General features: G+C 40.6%; 2 protein-coding genes across 2 annotated transcripts; both read right to left on the reverse strand.

Moving 5' to 3' along the window:
• Positions 1-570: 570 nt before the first annotated feature.
• On the reverse strand, positions 571-10,277 carry tafazzin (tafazzin, phospholipid-lysophospholipid transacylase). The gene is made up of 11 exons (XM_072697353.1): positions 10,221-10,277; positions 8,215-8,351; positions 8,002-8,130; positions 7,157-7,202; positions 5,873-5,958; positions 4,640-4,720; positions 4,519-4,560; positions 4,371-4,433; positions 3,220-3,272; positions 3,044-3,121; positions 571-2,669 (listed from the first exon to the last, which is right to left on the reverse strand). Exons 2-11 carry the CDS (start codon positions 8,321-8,323, stop codon positions 2,568-2,570), a joined length of 789 nt encoding a protein of 262 aa, XP_072553454.1. The 5' UTR covers positions 8,324-8,351; positions 10,221-10,277; the 3' UTR covers positions 571-2,567.
• A 1,381-nt stretch (positions 10,278-11,658) lies between these two features.
• On the reverse strand, positions 11,659-22,971 carry LOC140577139 (mitochondrial carnitine/acylcarnitine carrier protein). The gene is made up of 9 exons (XM_072696972.1): positions 22,851-22,971; positions 17,538-17,630; positions 16,519-16,646; positions 16,208-16,298; positions 14,717-14,834; positions 13,852-13,924; positions 13,623-13,732; positions 13,178-13,299; positions 11,659-12,312 (listed from the first exon to the last, which is right to left on the reverse strand). The coding sequence occupies exons 1-9, from the start codon at positions 22,962-22,964 to the stop codon at positions 12,250-12,252; spliced, it is 912 nt and encodes a 303-aa protein (XP_072553073.1). The 5' UTR covers positions 22,965-22,971; the 3' UTR covers positions 11,659-12,249.
• Positions 22,972-23,595: the final 624 nt, after the last annotated feature.

The following is a 23,595-nucleotide window of genomic DNA, read 5'->3' on the forward strand; positions in this document are numbered from 1 at the left end:
TCAGTCGTCATCTGCTCATGCAATGACTAAATGCAAACTTGCAATGTTGAGATTCATCCGATCTGAAAGAAGTCCACATTTTAAAGCACTTCTCTGCATGCTGGATGCAGTTACACATTTTCACCAGAGAGGTCTCTAAAACCCCAAATTCCCCTACACACACTTTGCTTTGGACTATTGCTTTAAATATTATTATTTTTTTTTTACATAATTCCTATTTATTTTCTGATTATAACATATTGGTAAAACTTGTAATGTAATGTATTTAATGTGTCATTACTTTTCTACATTGCAGTGGTTTGGAGAATTTCCCCACTGCGGGACTAATAAAGGATAATCTTATCTTTATGTTTGTTTAATTTACATGTAATGTTAATATGGTTGTCCACATTTTTGCATAAGACTGCTTTCTGAACAAGGCACATCTGGGGTCAGCGATGATGGGAGCATAGTATCCACAGGTTGGTCGCTTCACCCGTCGAAGTGGTCTGAGCTGGCCGCATTTATGATACAGACCACATGACCACCCTTTAAGCCAATGACGTGCAGCGTATTTCTCGACACCACTCATCTCATACAAGTGAATCATTTAATCAGATTTACCAAACATAGGTCATTAATTACAGAGAAGGTGCTGGACAGAAACGGTTGCATAGCACAGTGAAAGTGTGTGTACTGTTTAAAGCCAAACTACGTTTCATATACAGTACCAGTCAAAAGTTTGGACACACCTGTGTTGATCATTGTCTGCTTAATCATGTTTATTTCAAATGTATCTAAATGCTAAGGTGATCATACATTATATATATCAACTCATTAATTAATTGATTGATTTATTTATTTTAAAAAGAGGACAGGGGGTCTGGTGCATGTATGTGTGAGGGTGGAAATGCCTCTCAAGCCATACATACATATTTCCTCACTTAGCAAAAGACCAATAAATAGCCTTAACAGCCTATAAGACCAGATCACCTCCTTTCAGTTCAACTTATAACTCAGGCCTTTTTGGAAAATGCAAATACAGCCACACTAGCATTTGGATCAGATGTTGTAAGTTGTATAACCAGGTGTGTCCAAACTTCTGACTGGTCCTGTAACTGGCATCCGGCAGTAATTCGGCAATACACAAAAGTAGGCCACTTGTGCCCTCCCAATAAAACCATCTAAAAGCACGAAACCGTTTTTCCCAGGCCTTCTTACGGACAGTTATTGGCATACAGACCACAGGTAAGGGTACAGCTTGTCTCAGTAAGGCAGTTTTTCACAGGTTGGCTTGTACATGGTGATCAACCCATGACACATGGAAAAGGTATGGAAATATAGAAAGGCAGAGAAGGCATCCGAGAGGAACGAATACATGAACTTCATGATTTAAGCACTGCTGATGAAGACAGATGAAGAAGAGGAAATGTTGTTCTTTCACATTCAGCTGCCAAAAAATGCTAAAGCTATTTTATACTTAAAACAAAAAACAAACAAACAAATAAACACTGAAGATCATAATGCAAAATTTAAAACCAATAGTACCTGTCAGGCAGGTTCCCCAGACCTAAATTAAGGCTAATCCTACACTAAAACTAATTTCCAGCGGTAATCCCCCATTGCCACTGCAGTTTAGACTCCAAGACTAGGCTTAACCCCTTAAACCTTGTAAACCTTGCATGTAGGCCCACACTTCTTTACTATTATAATTTACCTCCCTTTTAATAGGCCCTAAAATAGAACCCTGTGGGATGCCACTAACTCTGGCACACAAAATAGCTATACAATAGCTCTTGCTTTAGGATAAATTATTAAACTGATTAATTAGCCTAGGGTTTGAGGGGTTAGTCTACATCTTAGGAAGCAAACAGTTCAGTTGTAATTAGCATAAGGGGGTCATGATCAACAAAAACGGAATCATTTTCTGACAAAACCAGTACCGATTGCTCTAAATGCTCGATTATCCTGCTCCTGCAGTTTAACCGAAACAGAAATGACTGTCTAAAGCTACTCTAAATGCCTATGACCTCTCTCAAAAGGCCTTTACTCTGAAGAACACTGCCACTCGTAGAAAAATGTGCTGTAAGAAAGCAATTCCATAAATAGTTCAGACTGCACACAAACTGCAGTTGCCATGTGAGATAAATTACATCTGGAAATTAGCATTAATTGGCAAATTAGCATCCTAAAAAGTCTAAAATCAATATAATCAAAACATTTATTCCAAATACGGCTCAGGCCACCGCACAGCTAGAAAGCTATTCTCTTCATATGTGAGGAAAACCGAGGGCTTCTGTTTCCACACTGAGTCACATAGGCCCCGAGGCCCGGGTTCAATTCTAAAGACTAAGACAGACCCTGGATGGATGAAGTGTTGACCAGGAGGGACTTGATAAATGGACAGTACTGATCCGTCTGATCATTCACCAAATACAGTAAAGCCACTCCAGAGATACAACTATTGCTTCTCTCTGGCTGGACGAAGTCCATGGCCTACTCGCTGTCGGTTGAGGCAGGTGTGTGTACTCTGTGGTTCAGTTCCCATCCAGCATTTTGCCTGAGGAAAGAGGCTCTTGACGAGCGGATCACCGGCCGGCGTGCATCCTTTGATGAAGAGCTTCTGCCTGGGATTTCAGACTCTGAAACTCGGCCTGAATGAAGTCCGTCAGCGCCTTCCTCATTTCCATCTAGTGGTAGGAACAGAAGCAGAGTTTAACCTTGGGGGCAGCTGCACTGAACCCTCACCTTCTAGAAAGAAGACCTGGGCTGAGAGTAGAGATGGGCATTATGGCATTATGACACGGGGCCCAAAGATGATGCTTAAATGGACGAGTGAGCATCACAATGAACACTCTCTTTACCAATTTAGATGATCTTAATATTAAGACACTTTTGGGAAACTGGCCCCAGGTGGTCCTGGTCATGGAACTGTCATGATTCTACTGAACCACAGCTCCACTTCTTTTCTTTTACTAAACACCCTCAGGACCCTCTTTCAGACACACACTTGTTTAAGCGCTAAATGTGACACTATGCATTTGTTTGATGGTTCTTTACTTACTGGATTTTTGTCTTCTGCTCTCAGGGCATCCACCAAGGGCTTGACTGTGAAGGGCTTTCCAACTAAGACCGTTATTTTCTGTAAAAAAGACAAACAAACAAACAAATGAATACATTATGTATTATGTATTAAGGTTACATTAAAACAATGAGGCCTTGATGAAGTTCTGTGTTCACCTTTCCTGTCCGAGGGATGTACGGGGTTTCATTTGGAAGAACATCATTTAAACCTACGGAAAGAAAAGATTGGTTGGAGTATCGGTCAGACAGATTTCCAAAATACTGTCCTAAAGTCCGGTTACAAAGAGGTGTAGGTAGCCACACAGCAGGACAAGATAAAGAGTAGGATTGGAAAACATTATAATGAGTATTTATTTATTTATTTACTTATTTATTTATTTATATATCAATAAATAAATGGATGAATTTATTTCGCATAGCACAGTTCTCACAGTTCACAGGTTGCACATTCAAAAGTTATTTCCAATGTGCAAAAAAAAAAAAACCTTGAATGTATGAAGCACAGCTCTATGAAAACTCTGCATGGGTTGGGCGTGGACCTCCACAACAGGTTTAGGATGCACATTTTTTTTATTTATTATTTATTTAATTGATTATTTTTACCCAATGTATGATTTAATTAACCCACCCACTTACTAGGACTTCCCCCATCACTTCCAACACTAGGAGGGTAAAGACAAGCCCATGTCTCCTCCGATACATGTGGAGTCAGCCACCACCTATTTTTCCAGCTGCTGCAGATGCAGCATCACTAGACAGCCAAAGCGCTCGGAGGAAAGTGTAGGGTCCCCAGCTCCGATACATCAGCCAGCAGACACCTGTGCTGGCCAGCATCACAATAGGATAGATGAGGGGAGAGAGAACGCTATCTACCCACCCAGAGAGAGCATGGCCAATTGTGCTCTCTCAGGCTCCAGCTGCTGATGGCGAAGCAAGATTTCAACTCATGATCCTCGGGCCACAGTGTCAGCAGTCTATATAAAGCTGCACTTAAGCAGCAACCAAAACGGTCAGTTTGATACATGTGAAATCAACGGCATTAACATACACACTGCAATGTGACAAATGGTGTGTTACTGGTGTAAAGCAACTCATTGTTAAATGCATTGTATTTTTTTTTTTTTTATTGTTGACTTAAATTTGACTTATAATAACTTTTACTATCTGACATGATACTTTTTTTTTATTATGTCTTTTTACTACACAACTTTATTTACACTGTTCGATGTGTAAACTTCATATATAGCTGTTTTTTAATTATGTTTTAGTATTTGTATTACTACTACAAGCAGTTTATCAGTACTCACCCACGTGCCACAGAGGTAAAATGATTGGGTGAAGGGAGCATTCTGCAATCAAACGACCAATTCCTGCCAGACAAACAGAACAGAGGCACTTTCCTTCACTGTAAACTCTGAGTAAATCAGAGTGTGAAGCACAGCTGTGAAGTCTTACCCCACTTGAACCTGATAAACTCCTCGGTCATGTTCACTTTCCCTGAAATCAGAGAAAATGTATGAGACCTCGGAACGGTGTCTGGTGTGAACAGCAAACACTCTCCTCTGAGCCTTCTCACCTTCTGGAAACACGTGTACCCAGTCCCCTTGATTGAGCCTCTCCACGAGGAAGTCCATTCCCTTCTGATAAACTCCGTCACCTAAAAAATTAGAACACTTATATGAGTTAAAAGTGCTGTTAGAGAACTATAACTTTACATATACACACACACACACACACACACACACACACACACACACACACACACATACATACATATACATATACATATATATATATATATATATATATATATATATATATATATATATATATATATATATACACATATACACACACATACATATTTAGTCTCTATAATTAAACGTTCATATTAAAAGTTCAATTATTGGATGAATTTAACAATTACAATTAAAAGTTCCCAAGGTAATATGTGGTATAGTAATTACTTACTATAAAGACAGAGCCATAAAAGCTTTTTAATGAGATTCCAACTTTTAGAAGTTGCTTCCCTTCTTTTAACAAGCCTCAGATTTGAGCCCTTTGCACTCAAAGAATTTGTTAAAGCCCCAGTCTACTCCTGTACATGATTCTCTCCTAACTATGATCTATAGTTGTGAAGAATGTACTCTGAACTGGCAGAGAAAATTAAAAAATAATAACTTTGTGACTAATGTGTTTTAATTAAAGATGTATAGAGGGTAGAAAGACTCCCTGAATGGTGTATTAACCTCGGTTTGACTCTTTATTGTGCTTTTATAGCATCTTCATTACTGTGACGACACTGCGATTAGTGTCAGTCAGGGCCTTTCATGCAATGACCTCGTCATGCTGTTCGAACTCAGTGATCCTATGCTCTGGGCTTGTGAAATCAACGGCATTAACATACACACTGCAATGTGACAAATGGTGTGTTACTGGTGTAACTCATTTTGCAAAGCAACTCATTGTTAAATGCATTGTATTTTTTTTTTTTATTGTTGACTTAAATTTGACTTATAATAACTTTGCAATTTACTATCTGTTTAGACAACTGAAAATATTACTTACTATAAAGACAGAGCCATAAAACCTTTTGTCACATTGCAGTGTGTATGTTAATGCCGTTGATTTCACATGTCCAGAGCATAGGATCACTGAGTTCGAACAGCATGACGAGGTCATTGCATGAAAGGCCCTGACTGACACTAATCGCAGTGTCGTCACAGTAATGAAGATGCTATAAAAAAGGTTTTGATCCTATGCTCTGGACTTGTGTGGATAAAGCTGTAGTCACAGTAAGAGAACGTACCCCGAACTACCGGCACACACTTTCCCCTGCTGAAGAACAGAGAATGGAATTCCTTTGTGAAGCAAATGTCAGAGGCAGTCGGGGTCCTGCACAGAAAAACAACACACAGTGAACCTCAACTGACGAGCCAATGAGCTTAATCACATACGAATACACTCTACAGACAACTGTTTCTTCCCAACTCAAGGGTATTGAAGAGGAGTTACTGTCTCTACTGTCCAGAGAAGAAGGTTTTCTGCTAGATTTTGGAGCATTGCTCTTTTGGCTGCCTTCAACAACAAGAGCGTTAGTGAGGTCAGGATGTTGGATGATGATCACCACCCACCTCATTCCAAAAGTAATGGACGGAGCTCCACCATCCATCATTCCAGAGAACACAGTTCTTCCACTCCTCCACAGCTCAATGCTGGGGGGCTTTATACCCCTCTCTATCCCACGCCTGGCATTAGGCAGCATGGTGCCAATAGGTTCATGTTTCTTATCTGCTCCAGAGAGCCCTATTCTATTGGCTGTACTTCTCTATATTCACTAGACAAGCTGTGTGTGTGGATTTGCACATCTGTGTCAGCAATGGGAGCAGCTGAATGCCATTATTAGAACAGGTGACCACAATGTGACATACAATACCCGTCAAAAGCTTGGACACACCTGGTTGAAGGTGTGCTGACCATCATAATCATCATCATCATCATCTTAGAAACATCTGATCTCAATGCTAGGGTGGCCATATTTTTGCTTTTTTACATAAGACGATGATGATCAGTACCCATTTAACCAGGTGTGTCCAAACTTTTGACTGTATATCTCTTTTTTTTATGCCATTTGAAAACACAGACAGCACATCTATCCAGGGACTTGCTACTTGGGAGAGGTGGCTCAGTGCCGGGTGGTTAGAGCACCTGGCTATTGATGACAGGGTTGTGGGTTCGATACCCGGGCTCTGCAATCTGCCGCTGTTGGGCCATTGAGCAAGGTCCTCCGCCCTCTCTGCTCCCCAGGCAATGCAGCAATGGCTGCCCTCTGTCACTGTGTGTGCGTGTATGTGTTCACTGCATGGGTGGGTTAAAGGCAGAGGCCAAATTCCACCTGTGTCCAACACTAATGGTGAATATGTCGGTCTCGTCTTGTCTACTACTGTGTGAACATTTCTTGACGAATGGACAAAAGAAATGGTCCAAAAGGCAAAAATCCTTCAAATTAAACCTGAAGTTTGACAAAGTGGAAAGACAACCACCTAAACGGATCTGAATGGATAGCTCCGGCCAGCTCAGAGTGTGCACTCACCACCTCATTATATTCCAGTTCCATAGCTGCCGAAGCTTCAACACCCCTGAAAAAAAGAGCATCAGAGTATTCCACTGTCCTTAATGTTCAGCAGTAATACAAAGTAGATCACCATAAAATCATAAAAATAAAAATTACACACACTCTAAAAATAACAATAGGTGTAAAGGGCCATTTTTGGTTCAGTCAAGAACCTTGTGAGTATAAGGAACCCTAAGTTTATGGAAAGCTTCATTAACTCTGACTTGCACACATTAGTATAAGCCTACTGCATCTATCACTGCTACCGTTTTACAATACTGTTTACTTTTGTACTTGCACAATGCACTTTACACATGCACATCCATCCTCTACTGTACTCTTATCATACAAATATATATATATACATACATATATATATATATATATAGTATTATATTTACTCACCGTTTATAGAGATATTTATAAGACTGTCTGTAAATGGAGGGACTGCAAAGTAAGGATTTCATTGTACAGTGTACTTTTGAATCTGGGAATATCTATTAAAACCATGTTTTGTCTTTGATTCCACAAACAAAACCCTGCGGATCTATTACATACACATATAATATAACACGTTTCAAGCACCTTTATTGTTTTAAGACTGTAAACTAATGCATATATATAAATAAAGGTGTCTCTGGGAATGTTTACACAAATTCCTGGTATCTCATCTCCTTAGCATATCAATAAAACCTTGTTGCTGTTCAAAGATCAAAGATGTTATTCCAAGTCATTCAGGACCACTTCAACTGGTCCATCGTTCCTACAATGTTTTTTTTTTTTTTAAATGTAACATCTGTAACTCTAAATGAGACTCCACCTACCCCAGATATGTGGGTCATCCATGCAGGACTGGTGATTGGACACAGTGATCAGGGGCGTGTTCTGAGGACGTTTCTCGACCAAGTTCAACAACACGTCTTGGTTGTGCACGGACAAAGAGTTCAGGTACTCTACAGAACAGAAAACCATGGTATGAGGTCCAGCTAGAACAAGATGGAGCCCAATTCAAGAGTACAAGAAGAAGAAGAACTTACTGGTCCAGAGGTAGCTGTATGAGCCCACCATGCCCATGACCAGTGAGCTGGATATCCTCCAGCCCAGGCGGGGGCACTGTGGAAACGGCCATTTCACCTCCAGGGGCATTGCAAGCGCACCACAGCTTTCATTCAGACTACAGAGACATGGAAAAAGACAGAAAGAGAATCAATCATGTCCATGTTCATGACTTTCACACATGCTTTCCATTTTACCTGATGGATGCCATCCAACACCTAAAACATATGGTTGACGGGGTGGTTAAATAAGGGGGGAAAGTTACATTATGACTGTGTAGCATTCTTTAAAACATACCTACAGAAATCTAAAGATTGAGTCTGAATGAGTCTGGTGAACCTTCCTGAAGGTGCTAAGCTGCTAAACGGTGGCTTTAGGGCTGGTCGATATGGTGAAAAAATTGATCATCACAATATGTAAAGACATTTTTACAATACTCAATATTTATGACACATGATCGCAGACAAAATGCATCGTATGTGGCAGATTTTTAAAAACTACTATGCGAATACCGTACCCATTAACTTCATCCAGTTAAACCAGTCCAATTACACTGCTGGTAATAAAACCTGCCGTTGATCAGGGTTCTTTAAGCGCTACTAACAATACAAGGGAATCGATATGCTTAGAAAAGCCTATTGTGTCTCACAATAACAAAATCCATCACGATTCAACAGAACATCAGCCTACTGCCCAGCCCTAACCAACAACTGGACAAATTAGCCGGTGGTTGGTGTGGCGCAACAGATAACACCACTACCTGCCAGTGAGCTACCACACCATGTTGGAGACTGGGGTTCGATTCCCAGTCTGGGTGGCCTTACTGACACCATGTTGAAGACTGGGGTTCGATTCCAAGTCTGGGTGGCCTTACTGACACCATGTTGGAGACTGGGGTTCGATTCCCAGTCTGGGTGGCCTTACTGACACCATGTTGAAGACTGGGGTTCGATTGCCAGTCTGGGTGGCCTTACTGACACCATGTTGGAGACTGGGGTTCGATTGCCAGTCTGGGTGGCCTTACTGCACTACACCAATAAGGCAAGGATATGAGCATCAGCTAAATGCCATAAATGTAAATGTAGCCACAATCCCATTAGACAGAGCTGCTGTGCTCATCCAGAAGACGCTAGAATTGGGACACTGCAGTTTTTCCACCTTCATTTCGATATTAAAAGATATTCATTCATTCGTTCGTTCTTACACACAGTAGCTGACAGACAATAGTGGTTATACATGACAGGAGCTTCATCAGAGTACTATGCAGCTGCTTAGACGAGCCCACGGCTGCCGATTGTTAGGACACGGTTCGAGGAGTCGATGGCGTTGCATCATTTGGCCTTGTCCAAGAGCTCAAATCCTCGGGGGTGCCGGAACTTACCTAGCTCACTCTAAAATTGTACAAAACAAATATAATAACCTTAATCTTGCCTAAAGACTGAAGGTATTATGGACGTAACTATTGACTTGAGGGGTCCCTAAACATGTGCAGCCTCTGAAATGCCCCCAAAATATGCCCCCAAAGACTATAGTTCATATTTAAGCAGTATTTAAGTGGCAGCAACCTGAAACTCAGCCATTCAGACACTGGGTCAATGAATGGAGCTCAGACCAGGACCAGACCAGGACTAGACCAGGACTAGACCAGGAACCAGGCCTGGTTTAGACCCTTAAACTGCAGGGTAAAGTAAGAGGTGTACCGAGGTTGAGTATGAAGGATATCCCTGATAAATACACTGCAGCTGGAGAGTAAAGACAGGCTTCCAGAAAGTTTCTAGATACACACACAGTGGTCAGACCTGCCAGCCCCCCCCCCCCCTACACACACACACACACACACACACACACACACACACCGGCACACGGTAGCCTTAACAGGGGCACCGCAGCATGCTCCTATCCTTCCAGCTCAGCAGCACCTCAGTGGAGGCCATGCCTACAAAACCCCCCTAAAAATGCTCTAAAATACAGATTAAAACCCTCTCACCTTCTCTGCCCTGTCCGCTGCTGGGTCAGGCAAAGAGACGGACCGACATAGGAAGAAATCCACCGCCGCAGTGCATTATGGGAAGTGTAGTTTTTAGCGTCTCTGCCACTGCAGCCATGATTTGAGCTTTACCTTGGTCACAAAATGGACACAAGGCCTTAGGAAAGGTCAAAAGGGCGAAGCAAGATGCCTTGAACGGTCCGTTTAACAACAAAACGACATTTCCTGCAGATTTATACTCATAAAAGAGGTCAATATGTCCTATATGTTCCCTAGTCTTCACAGCGAATATGTTTTCTACACTATAATACAGAACAGTGTATTTATATGAATGGGGTGGTACCATTTGGCTCAAATTATCATTATATTAATACCAATAATCATGATAATATTACTAAAATACATTATTGTGGTTATTATTGGTGTTATTTAGTGTTATAGTACTTAGTTGCTTCCGGAAAACATTCAGTACAGTATGTTCTTAACACACAGGGCTTTTCACTGGACATTCAACATTAAGTGGTCAATATGGTATTTAATATTATTTAAAAATTCATTAGATTACCTTCCTGCTCATTTGCACATCATAATGTTGCACATTCACTTTTGCACATTTAGCATTTTACATAATGCTCATGCAATTATCTTTTTCATTGTTTCATACTTCTGTACTGTGTATATTTAGTTTGCACACACACACACACACACACACACACACAGACACACACAAACACACACACATATAGACTGTGTGAATATATATATATATATATATATATATATGTGTGTGTGTGTGTGTGTGTGAGTGTGAAATGTGTTCTCTGCATGTGACCCATCTGTGGTAGTGAACACACACACACTAGTGAACTAGGGGCAGTGACTACACACACACCTACAGTGGTGGGCAGCCAACTCCAGCGCCCGGGGAGCAGAGAGGGTAAAGGGCCTTGCTCAAGGGCCCAACAGTGGCCCGGGTTGCCGAGCCCAGGAATCGAACCCACAACCCTGCCATCGATAGCTCAGAACCGCTAAGTCAGTGGTGTGTATATGTATGTATATGCCTATTATTCTGTTGTGCTTTGATCTTACATTCTATACATTTGATCTTTTTTACTGTCTTATTCTTTCATGTGCCATCAAAGCACTTCACTGCTAGCTGTACTGTGTACTACTGTTTTAATGATTTTATGTAATGCTCTAAAATATATGATGTTCTGTTATCAAAATCATACAGATTTTAGATTTTGGAGGCGATCTTACTTAATAATGAGGTTGTGACAATTTTGTGTCAACACTATAGCAACATTGTGATGTTAGCGCACCTATCCTGCTGAAAAGTCATTAGTCAGATTAAGCACTTTAACGTTCATCAATGCTTTCATCCTCTTGTATAAAAATGTATTCTAGCAAAAATGGCAAGATAAACCAGAAATTAATCACCACAAAATCACAGTTTTATTAAAAAACAATAACACAGTTTTGTTTTTTAAAAAAGATACACATTTTAAATAATCGCCTTGTCAAATAGCACATAATTACAATTTCTAATCATTTAATATGACTATTTTTTTAAAATATTATCTGTATATTGTTACAAAGGGTATGAACATACACTATTAGTAATATAATAATAAAACAGCATACTCAAATCATTCATCCCATGACGGACATTATTTAGATGTGTCGCCAACTGAACAGATAATCCCATTTAAAAGAGTAAACCTAGCTAACGTCAGAAACTACACCGCACTGGATACTGCCCCTGTTTACTTTACTTAAATATGCTATATTGCTAGCATTGATATCAGCTAGCAGTTCCAGCTACTAGCAATGTCCCAATGTCCCATGTGTAGCTAGTCCCGTCAGTGTAGCTAGTTCCATACTGATTACTCTGTCCAGGCCTTAAAGACCTTAAACTGAGTTGTAAAGATCCACAAACTGCGGATTTGAGTGAGGTCACTTAAATAAAGCCGTCCAATAAAGCTCCGTTAGCAAGTGATCAGCAGCACAGTCCACACAGGTGTAGAGGTCACCAGGTTGGGGCCAGCCAGTTCAAGCACTTCAGAGCTACCTCAAAACCTAGAAAACAAGCCTGAGAACACAAGAAGGAGCCATGAAGGAAAAAAAACTGGTGTGAAATGCTGAGATTTGTTCATAGTGGAGGCCAAACCATTATTTTACCATTATTACCATTACACATAAATCTTAAAAGGCACCTGTAGGCTCTATTGTGGCTTTCTGCCTCTATTGTCTGCTTCTATACTAAATGGACAAAAGTATTTGGACATCTGCTCATTCATTGTTTCTTCTAAAATCATTATTATTCAAAAAAGATTAAGGATATTTAAAAAAGAGGGCTTCTGCTTTTGTTGGAGGACCTGTCTCTACTGGGGGCTTTCTACTAGAGTTTGGAGGAGCATTGCTGTGAGGATTTGACTGCATTCGGCGACAAGAGTGTCAGTGAGGTCAGGATGTTGGATGATCACCACCCCACCTCTCCTCATCCCCAACTCCCCAAACTCATCCCAAAATCCATAATTCCAGAGTTCCCTGCTCTTCCACTGCTCCACAGCTCAATGCTGGGGGGCTTTATACCCCTCAAGACCACATCTGGAATTAGGCAGCATGGTGCCTATACTAGGTTCATGTTTATAATCTGCTCCAGAGAGTCCTATGCTAATGGCATCTCTTCTCAGCTGTGTTTGTGTGCATTTGCACAACTGTGTCAGCAATGGGTGCAGCTTAAAGTAGCTGAATGCATCCATTATAAGGGGTGTCCACAAACATTTGGACATATAGTGTATTTGTGTTGTTGTCAATGTTGTCATAGTATTATAATAACCTTGTGTATTATATTACAATCTAATAATGCATTAATTATAGCTGAATATGGAATTTAATAAATGAATAAGTGAATGAACGTGTGTGGTGAGGCGTCTGTGTTCTGGAGGTCTTACCGCATTCGCTGGAAACGCCCGTAGCATGACAGCACTTAAGCCTTTATAAAGAGCCCTGGCTCCTTCCTCCCTTATCAGAGTTCGTAGAACATCTACTAAGCCTTTATAACGTCCGTCAGCAGCTGCAGAAGAGGTAAACAGACTAGTATGCCTTCACTGAAGACCTCAGGATTACCCCAAGGCACTAACTCATGCGGTTAAGGCCTTGTGCTTGTGCAGGTAACAGTACTTCTCCACCACTAGGAGGCAGCATTGGACCATAATGCATAATGCCTAATCGGTGCTGCTTAATGGCAAGATCAGACTAAAAGACTATGTATACTATTCTGTATGTATTAGCACTTAAAAAGGAGGATAAAGAAATATCACAATACACAATATATGGAAAACGATATTTTGTTGCATTAAATCCAATGAAAAAGTCCCAATTCCCTTTAGAATTTACCTGTTTGGAAGTTGGACTTGAGCACATCAGGAGGAAGCGCTATCACCCAGTTCAAAATCCCAGCAGTGCCCCCAGCCAGAAGAATTCTGGGCGTGCTCAGTTGCTGAACGCTGCATGTATGGGCATGTGTGGTTAAGGGCATGGGGGAGGGGCAAAAAGACAGAGTGCTCAACGGTGATAACGTCTACAAGTCTGCGTCGTCACGAGATTAGGCAAAGCTGACTCTTACCTTTGACCCTCGGGAGTCAGGACATGTTTTAGGTACTCGTAGGTGAGAAAGTACAGGCCGCTGGAAGGCACATCTGAAGAGATAAGAGAACAAAGCTGAAAGGTGCTTGATCAGCACGCTCACACAACCACACTTCGGTCAGGGGTGGCCTGGTGCAACACGCTGCAGACATGGAATGGGGAATGGGGTTGGGAAATCAGGTGTGGTTCGTGCAGGACGGCGTTATCAAAGGGCAGAGAGTGCCATATCGATCAGATATTTGTGTGACCGCTGTGAGACACTAATACACACACACATGCGTGTGTCAGCACATAAGGTCATAGATATGACCCACATGTATTACATATGAATATCGCCACTGTCGCCTCAAGGCCTTCTCCGAAATGGCAACTTTACAGGAGAAGGAAAAAACCTTCTTAACTGTCAATGGAAGTCAATGAAAAAATAAATGACTCCAAGTCAATTTGGAGCATTTCTATTGGTCCGTTTATGATTAAATATTAATATAATTTACAGAACAACTTTCAGATTCATATGACACAACATGTCCAAATGTTTGTGGACACCACCGCACCCATTGCTGACACAGATGTGCAAAGGCATACACACACACAGCTTGTCTAGTCCCTTTAGAGATGTATTGCCAACAGAATAGGACTCTGTGGAGAAGATAACCATGGAGCTAAAGGCACCGTGCTTTAGGCCAGGTTTGGGCTAGAGGGGTATAAAGCCCCCAGCATGTGTTCTCTGGAGAGCTGGGGAGTTGAGGAGGGGTCCTCAACCAGGGGCCTTGTTTTTGTTGTTGTTTTTTTTTTTTAAATAAGTAGCATATTTATGTCCTGAAACTGTATGAACACACACATACCTCTGATAAGAGTAAGGATAGTCCCCTTGTAAACACTACGAATCCCCTGTTCCTTGTAAAGTCTCACTGCACAGTCCATAGGCCCAGCATACTTTAGCTGGCCGGTGGTGGACTGCACCTAGAAGAGTAACACACAGGCTGTGAGTACATTCAGATAACAGACACACACACGCATATATATAAATATATATATACTGTATATATATATATATATATATACAGCTCTGAAAAAAATTAAGAGACCACCCTACATGATCCGTTTCTCTGGTTTTACTGTTTATAGGCAGTGTGTTTAAGAAGAATTAACATTTGCGTTGTATTTCATAAATCATGGACAACATTTCCCCTAAATTCCAAATAAAATATTAATATTTAGAGCATTTATTTATTTGCAGAAATGACAACTGCTCAAAACAGCTGCTCGAATAATGGAAATAAATTATTATAATAATTATAATGTAAAGAAGTTATTATTCAGATTTAATCACAGTACTAATTTCTAAACTTTGAGAGCATTCAGAAATCACTATGGTGAAATAACCTTGACTGCCAATCACAACTCTTATGTCTCGGCCGGCATCTCCACTAGTCTTTCACAGTGCTGTTGGGACTTTATGTTATTCATAGTCTGCAGATTTAGATAACTCAGCTTTGTTTGATGAAATGCCTGGAATATAATGGCTGCCAAACACGTACAGATGCAAAATTAAGAAAAGTTAAATGGTCTTTTATTTTTTTACAGAGCTGTATATATATATATATATATATATATATATATATATATATATATATATATATATATATATATATATATAGTAAAACGAGAGTTTATTCCAAGTAATTTAGAGCATTTCTATTGGTCCATTCATCCAGAATTATTTACACAGTCTACAGAAGCAGCTACAGGGTTCATGGAGAAAACTAAAAACTGACAAAAATGGAGATACATGGTTTTCATTAGAATGTACAATTGTTTATACAAAAAGTATAAAAGTTTTTTTACCCAATTCCTACCTAATTTTCCTCTCCAATCTTAATTAGTCAATAACCCAGCCCACCCTTTAGTAGTCTTCTCTGGTCACATTTATTGCTCCGGGAGGGTGAGGACTGAGCCACCGCCTCTTTTCGGACTGCCACCGAAAATCTTCACCAGGTAACCAACACGCTCAGAGGAAAGCACTGGCTGCCCAGCTCACGCCTGTGCCGACCAGCATCACACTGACATGATGTGGGGAGAGAGAGCGAGCCATCTACCTAGAGAGTGCCATATAGCAGGGCCAGTTGTGCTCTCTCTGGCTCTGGCTGCTGATGGCATGTAACCCAGCAATCCTCATTGGGTCATAATAGCAGTGCCAGAGCTTGCTGGACCACTCAGAGCCCCCCAGGATTTTGACCTCTAAGAATTCACACAATAATTGATTACAGATCGATCAGTCATGCACTGATCTGATGGCCAGTAGAGCTGATTTGGCATCTTGAGTGGTTTCTTACCTGAAGTAGACACTTGATTCTCTCTCCAGGAGCTACGATCACAGTTGTGAAGACCCCTGCCAACATCCCAGCCAGGTAGATCTGTGTGTACCTGGCAGAGAGACAGAACTGTGAGACACAGGCAGCTTGCAATGGAAATGGAAGAAAGTATCTTAATCTCGTGTTGCCCCTCTACAGCATTTACCAATGGACAGGGCCCACCATAGGACCACTTCTGTCCAGATATTATTTGGGTGGTGGTCCCCCCAAATGCACTTAACTCTGCAGTCCATGTTCAACCATGTTGTTGCCCCCTTTTCCCTTATACTGACGTGTGTGGAATGGCTGGGTCACTCTGCAGCAGCTGCTTCCCCAGCCCGAATCCAAAGAAGCTGATCGCCATCATCGGAGCAACTCCAGCCAGCGGAGCTCCCATCCCTTTATACAGCCCCAGCACTCCCTGACAGCCGAGAAAACACAAAAAACAGAGGGGTTAGAGACGGGGACCGGGGGGTAGAAAGGAGGAGAGAGAGAGGAAAAAAAAGAAAAAAAGAAAACGGTGTGAAGAAGATACTGAGAAAGAGAGAATTAATGAATGAATGGAGGGAAGCAAAGAGAAAAAAAAAATTAAAAGGAAGAAAAGAAAGAAAGAAATTTAAAAAGCGAATTAGAAGAAAGACAGAAAGATGAAGAAAGCATTAAAAGAAAGATAGAAAAAAATTATGAAAATATTAATTAAAAGAAATAATTAAAAGAAATAATTCAAATAAATCAAGAATTAAAAGAACATATTTAAAAGGGAGAAAAGAAAATAAATAAGAAAAATAAATAAATAAACAAATAATTAAAGTAAGAAAGACAGAAAAAAGAAATGAAAAGAATGAATAAATAAATGAATGAATACATAAATGATTTAATAAATACATGGACGAATGAATGAATGAATACATAAATAAATGAATGAATGAATAAATGAACGAATGAATGAATGAATGAATGAATGAATGAATGAATGAATGGATGGATGAATGGATGAATGGATGAATAAATAAATAAATAAATAAATAAATAAATTAAAATAATAAATGAATGGATGAATGGATGGATGATAGATGAATGGATGGATGGATGAATTGATGAATGGATGAACAGATGGAAGAATGGATGGATGGATGGATGGATGTATGGATGGAGGACAGCAGAGAGAAAGAAAGACAGAAGGAAGGAAGGAAAGAAAGGCAGGAGGGCAGATCTGTGGGTCGGCTCAGTACGTCAGTAAATCGTATTTGTTGTTGAACTGGACGATCGATCTGCCGCTGTTCAGCTAAATCAGGATGAAGTGAACTCTGACCTCTCTGGACACGGTCTTGCAGAAGCAGTCGTACGTTCCTGTGTAGACCACATACCGACTACTCGAGACTTTGGGCTGTGTTTGAAGACGAACCTGTGGGAAGATTAGGACACACACATGAATGTAGCAAACTGAGCGCACACACACACACACACACACACACACACACACACACACACACAGATATGGCATGAGTCTGCAAACACAGGGGAAATATGGCCTGATTGATAAGGAGGGTCTTCCAGGGAGGGGGCAGAGTGTGGATTATCTACTTCCTGTGTCTCTCGCAGTAAACTGTCTTTATTGTTCTGGAAAGTTCTCACAGCCACAGGCATGCTAACAGAGTTCCCAAGCACAACCTCGTTTATTTAACCTGACCCAACAGACCCAGGCCCTCCACAGACCGGGACGTTTAGGAACAGCTGAGTTTTAATGAGACTTAAAGGGTCTTAAAGCGTCCATATCCCACATCCCACATTTTTCTCATTTTTAATTTTAATTTTAATAAACTACTTTTATAGATTATGTATAAACTATTACTATTATAAACTAATTTAAAAAATGAAAAGCAAATCGTATAACACATATTTGAGAATTAAGCTGTGAGGAAAGTCCATTTTGTGACATCACAAATACCAATGCATTTACATAGACCCGCCCATCCGCCCTACAGCAGTTTAGCTTTGCCCACTCATACGTTTTAACTAAGTTATAAAGGAGTATTTCATCCCGGGCTGCATTTTGAATCACACCCAATACAGAGAACCCAATCAGAAAATACCTCATTTACATATACAGTGTCAGTCAAAAGTTTGAACACACCTTCTTATTCAATGTTTTTTTTTTTCTGTTTAGGGATTGCCATACAGGGCCAACAGGGCCAATTGTGCTCTCTCAGGCTCCGGCTGCTGATGGCAGTGCCAGTCAAAAGTTTGGAGACACCTTCTCATTCAATGTTTTTCTTTTTTTTTTCTTTTTTGGGGTGCGTTCAAACTTTCTAAGTTCTTGAAATTATTCTTTTTGACTGACTGACCTTCTTTAAAAGTTAAAGTTATGATAGACTGTTGTTTAGATTTTCTTAGTTGAGGAGCCATAATATGGATTAGAACATTACTCAGATAGGGCTATTCACTGTATACCAACTCTACCTCTTTACAACATGGCAAGAAATTCAAGGAATTGATTCTTGATGAGGCACAGCTGTTAACTCAAAGCCATTCCAGGTGACTGCCTCATAAAGCTGACTGAAAAAATGCCAAGATATGCAAAGCTGAGAAAGAAAGAAAGAAATTTAAAGAACGCATTAAAAGAAAGATAGAAAAAAAAATGAAAATATTCATTAAAAGAAATAATTAAAAGAAAGAAAACATGAAATTATTAGAAGAAAAAATTCAAAAATAAATCATTAAAAGAAAGGAAGAAATAATAAAAATGAATAAAATAAATATATAAAATGTATGTTATAGAAAATATATACAATTGTAATGTCATCTAAGCAAGAGGTGCCTACTTTAGAAGACTACTTTAAAATGTAAACCATAGTCTGGTTTGGGTGACTTTAGTATTCATCTACAATGCAGAAAAAAATCTAATAATGAAAAAACATTAAATTTTAGGTGTGCCCAAACTTTTGACTGCTACTGTACAGTTAAAAGGCACAGTTGCAAGCAGTAACATGTAATTCTAAGGGCTTTTTTTGCACACAAACCCTCATAAATGTCAGGAAAACATGTGGCATTGGTCTGTTAAGGAGTGGTCTCTATTGCACTGCATGAATACAGATAAGAGAAGGTGTACCCTCTCCTCTGGAGGCCTCTTTTCAAGTTACCACTGACCTTAGAAAATACTGCAGTCAGTCTAGGAGCATCTGACACACTCCAGGACTAAGTGGACTTTCATTTGAATTAAATCTGCATATTAAAATATGATATATTTGCCTATTATTTCAGGTTATAAGTCATTTTTTCACATTGGCTGGTTTATTAATGCTCTACCGTTATTACAATACACCGATATCTGTGGTGGCAGAAGATAATTCCTTTACCTCACAATTAATCTCAGGATGGCCTGGGCCTCCCTGATCGAGGAGGATTAGGATCTGACCCAAGAGCATATGGTCGAGGGAAAGGGTGAAACAGGCGCATCACACTAGTTTAGTGCTCAGCAGATTGATCAACACACAGGATTATCAGTATACACCATTTCAGCTCCACTGGCATTTCATTGCATTCAACTGGCTGCTTAATGGTTTGTCCCTGGAACTGGGATATTTCCACTGCAAACTGTCCTCCGGGCCCAGCTTTCATAGTACAGCTCTAATTAACTACTAATTAACCTGCCATTCCAACGCTGGTGTTACAGGAGAGGGCTCTGAATGGCGGTCAATGTGAAACAGGAGTTTAGAGCATCTCCATTGGTCCATTCATCCAGAATGATTTACACAGTCTACAGAAGCAGCTACAGGGTTCAAACCCAACTGAGCAAAAACTGAGATGTTCAGCATGGCTTTCTCAGGCCTGCTATATTCACACGGCTTCAGTAAAGTTGAACAACCTGTACCTACATGGAATAATAAATTAATAATAGCTGATTATTCGTTTTCAGTGGTTGCGGATTCAACTGCACTGTTCTGCAGTCTCGAGGTAAGATGAGTCTGGACCATCATAAATTCCCATTGCAATCAGAGACTATTTCAGTAGTTCTTTATTTAAATCTATTTAATTTTATTTATTCTAGTATTTATTCAGTGTTCACTTGGGCTGGGGCCAGGTGGTTTCTGCACTACAGGTACAACTTGGTTCCTTAAGGTACAAACTATGGCAATGTACTTTATTAGGGTTCAATCTAGAACCTTAATACTGAACTACATTAATTTCCCCCAAGAAATGGAGACAACTAATGCCAAAGAGTAACGGGGCAAGAGGATATGATACCCTTCTGTTCCCCTCACATATTAACAGAGGTGGGTAGTAATTAGAGTTGTTTTAAAAGCCAAAAGTACTTTATACTTTACTTGAGTAAATTTGTGAGGTAAAAATGTACTTTTACTCCGTTATTCATTTACGTTCCTTTTTATGTTACGTTTTTAATTCGTTTTGTTTGTTTTTTCATTGGTATAATTTCCCTTCCTATCAAAATCATCGTACAGGACTTCGTTTGACCAATCAAATGCATATATATATATATATATATATATATATGCATTTATACCTATATATACCTATATACTGACAGCTGCAGGTACCAAGTCATAACACTGTGGGCTTGGTGGGTGGGACCACTGATTTCAGCACAGTGCAGGCAGGACTGCGATGGCACAAACGGGCGATGCTGTTGAAGAGGTAAAGTAAAGGTGCATGTTTTTGTCACTGTACAGCGAAATGTTTCCTCCCCATTTAACCCATCTGTGGTAGTGAACACACAAACACACACACACAAGTGAACTAGGGGCAGTGAGTACCCACACACCCAGAGCGGTGGGCAGCCAACTCCAGCGCCCGGGGAGCAGAGAGGGTAAAGGGCCTTGCTCCAGGGCCCAACAGTGGCAGCTTGCCGAGCCCGGGAATCAAACCCACAACCCTGTTATCGATATCCCGGTGCTCTACTTTGTCTCACAATGTTCATTTATTATTATTATTTATTGTTGTTTTTTTGTTGTTGTAAATTAGTCCTAATTTGGGTTTTCAAATGACTAGTTTACATTTTATTACAATTATTTTGAGGAAAAACTGTGTTATGGGCGTTTCTGACTGATATCGCAGTTCTATTTTGATTATTCTCGATACCTGAGTAGTTCTTCTTACTTTTACTCATGCAATAATTAATAATTAATAATAATTAATAATAATAATAAATGAGTACTTTCTACTTTTACTTTACTTGAGTAGGTATTATTTTGAAGAAAAACTGTATTTCTGACTGATATCGCAGTTTTATATTGATTATTAAAAGAGATCGAGGAAGTAACTCAATACTTCAGTAGTTTTTTTATTGAGTACTTTTTCGCAATAATTGAAATGCCTACTTTTACTTTTACTTTACTTGAGTAGGTAATATTTTGAAGTAACAGTACTTTTACTTGAGTTCTGCCCAGCTCTGCTCATTAACATAAAGCTGCTACACAGGGTTCTTGAGCGATGCCATAGGAGAACCGTTCTGGGTTCCATAAAGAGATGCATTTTTGCGAAAATAAAGAATGAATGGATGAATGAATGGATGGAGGTATGTAGAGATGTGTACACTTGATGGCGATGGTCAAAAGCCGATCTGCACCGAGAGCCCTTCCAGCTTCAAGTACGGCTCGGCTCGACCCGCCATCCTTTAAGATCCACGGAAGACGAGCGTCCAGACTTTTTTCTGTCCTGCACCGAAGTGGTGGAACGAGCTTCCCCTGGGTGTCCGAACAGCAGAGTCCAACGCTCACTGTCCTCAAACCCAGACTGAAGACCCTCCTCTTCTGAGAGGACTTGGGCGAAGAGTAGAGTATTATGGTAGAGTATTACGGTCTTATGGGGAAGAGCATCTGCTAAATGAAGGTTGGAAGGTTCTTCACACCTGCATCACTTATAGACAAATGGTTCTTTATGGACCCAACAATCGTTCTTCTATGGTATCGCTCAAAGAACCAATTGTAGCTCCCCCTACAGCCAGGTGGTAGAATTCACAATACAATCTCCTCCAAAGGACACGCTTTACACATGCATTTCTGGACAAGCTGCAGAAGAGCTGCAGAACCATGACTACAGGATTTTACACTTCACCAGATGTACAATCATTGTGCAGCTCGAGCCTGGAGCAGCAAGGATAGCGCCGCTCGTCTCCCTATTATATATTTATCTGTTATTTTAGGGCAAAAGCGCTATGGGTACTGAAGGCGTATCCTTGGGAGGACCACCTCAGTGGTAAGCACGTACCACCTTTCTCTATAGTAGCATACAGCTATCTAACGTACAACGGTCAATCTATAATCAATAAATAATGTGATCAATGGGTTAATTTAAGATCGTTCCTTTTTTCCTTCTGTCTCAGTTGGGTTGTCCCACATAGGAGGAACTGCAATTGCCTGAACATCTGAAATGACTGTTAGCTAATGACTCAACTAGCTAGGCTTTATCCAACTGGACTGTTCCTGGACTGTTCCTGGACTGTGCCTGGACTGTGCCTGGACTGTTCCAGGAAACACCTAACCTCAAACAATCAGCTGAAATCAGTCAGCTTCCCAACTGGACCATCTGGTTTCTTCTCAAACTTCTACTCAGACCTGTGGCTTCACCATGGTCTGACACCCCACCGCTGTGATCAGGCAGCTGTCACCTTGATGGTATCAAGCGGGTGTCCGGCGAATAAAAGGCAGGCTCCTCCGACTCCCCCAGCCATGAAGTTCTTCAGCGGGGAGACCCGTCCCTCCAGCGCCGGTGCGTCTCCCATAGCGCGCTCTTCTCCACCCTATGTAGAGAAACCTGTTTACTGCCTCTGTGAACTTCCCAGAGGGAGGTTACATCCGTAGAGGCCTCGAAAGTCACGCCTCCCTCTGACACACACCCCTGTCATCTTCTCCTGCCCGTAAATCTGCTCCAGCTGGACCTTTAACTCCATTGTGCTAAGCTCAGAAGATCCAGCGCCAAGAAGTTAATGCCCCGAGGCGTCTTTCCATCAACGCTGCAGCAACAGCAGCCCCTGTCGGTCAAGCCCGTGTACTGCAGCCCTCACTGCACTATGCAACAGCGGCTGTCCCTCTCGTGATCAAACATGGCGTTTGCACGTGCTTCACTCGATCAAATATTAATGTAAATAAAAAAGAATAATTAAAAATAATAATTAGGAATAGGCGCATAATGATTGATGATGTCACTGGTTTCGTTTAAGTGCTAATATACAGCACAACGATTAAAAAAAAATAGTTATAACTAATAAAGTGCAACGCAGATGATAATGAAGCGTCACGTGCTCTCTGTCCATGGTGCTGAAGTCCTAACCTGTTGATTGACAGGTTGACAGCATGGCGGTTTAAAGTTTACAGCCTTGATATATATATATATATATATATTGTCATTGGAGT

Source organism: Salminus brasiliensis, chromosome 14 (assembly GCF_030463535.1).
Source record: "Salminus brasiliensis chromosome 14, fSalBra1.hap2, whole genome shotgun sequence".
NCBI classification, from domain to species: Eukaryota; Metazoa; Chordata; class Actinopteri; order Characiformes; family Bryconidae; genus Salminus; species Salminus brasiliensis.

What these genes read in the sequence shown, in the direction of transcription:
- tafazzin (XM_072697353.1), bottom strand. Translation starts at nt 8,323, where the DNA reads ATGCCCCTGGAGGTGAAATGGCCGTTTCCACAGTGCCCCCGCCTGGGC. An exon ending in ATACAGCTACCTCTGGACCA is followed by an intron (nt 8,131 to 8,214) that starts GTAAGTTCTTCT and finishes TCTGTTCTGTAG; the next exon opens with AGTACCTGAACTCTTTGTCC. An exon ending in AACTGGAATATAATGAGGTG is followed by an intron (nt 5,959 to 7,156) that starts GTGAGTGCACAC and finishes TTTTCTGTGCAG; the next exon opens with GACCCCGACTGCCTCTGACA.
- LOC140577139 (XM_072696972.1), bottom strand. Translation starts at nt 22,964, where the DNA reads ATGGGAGACGCACCGGCGCTGGAGGGACGGGTCTCCCCGCTGAAGAAC. An exon ending in CAAGTCCAACTTCCAAACAG is followed by an intron (nt 13,300 to 13,622) that starts GTAAATTCTAAA and finishes CCTCTTCTGCAG; the next exon opens with CTGCTGACGGACGTTATAAA. An exon ending in GGGCGTTTCCAGCGAATGCG is followed by an intron (nt 12,313 to 13,177) that starts GTAAGACCTCCA and finishes TTGTGTTCTCAG; the next exon opens with GCTTGTTTTCTAGGTTTTGA.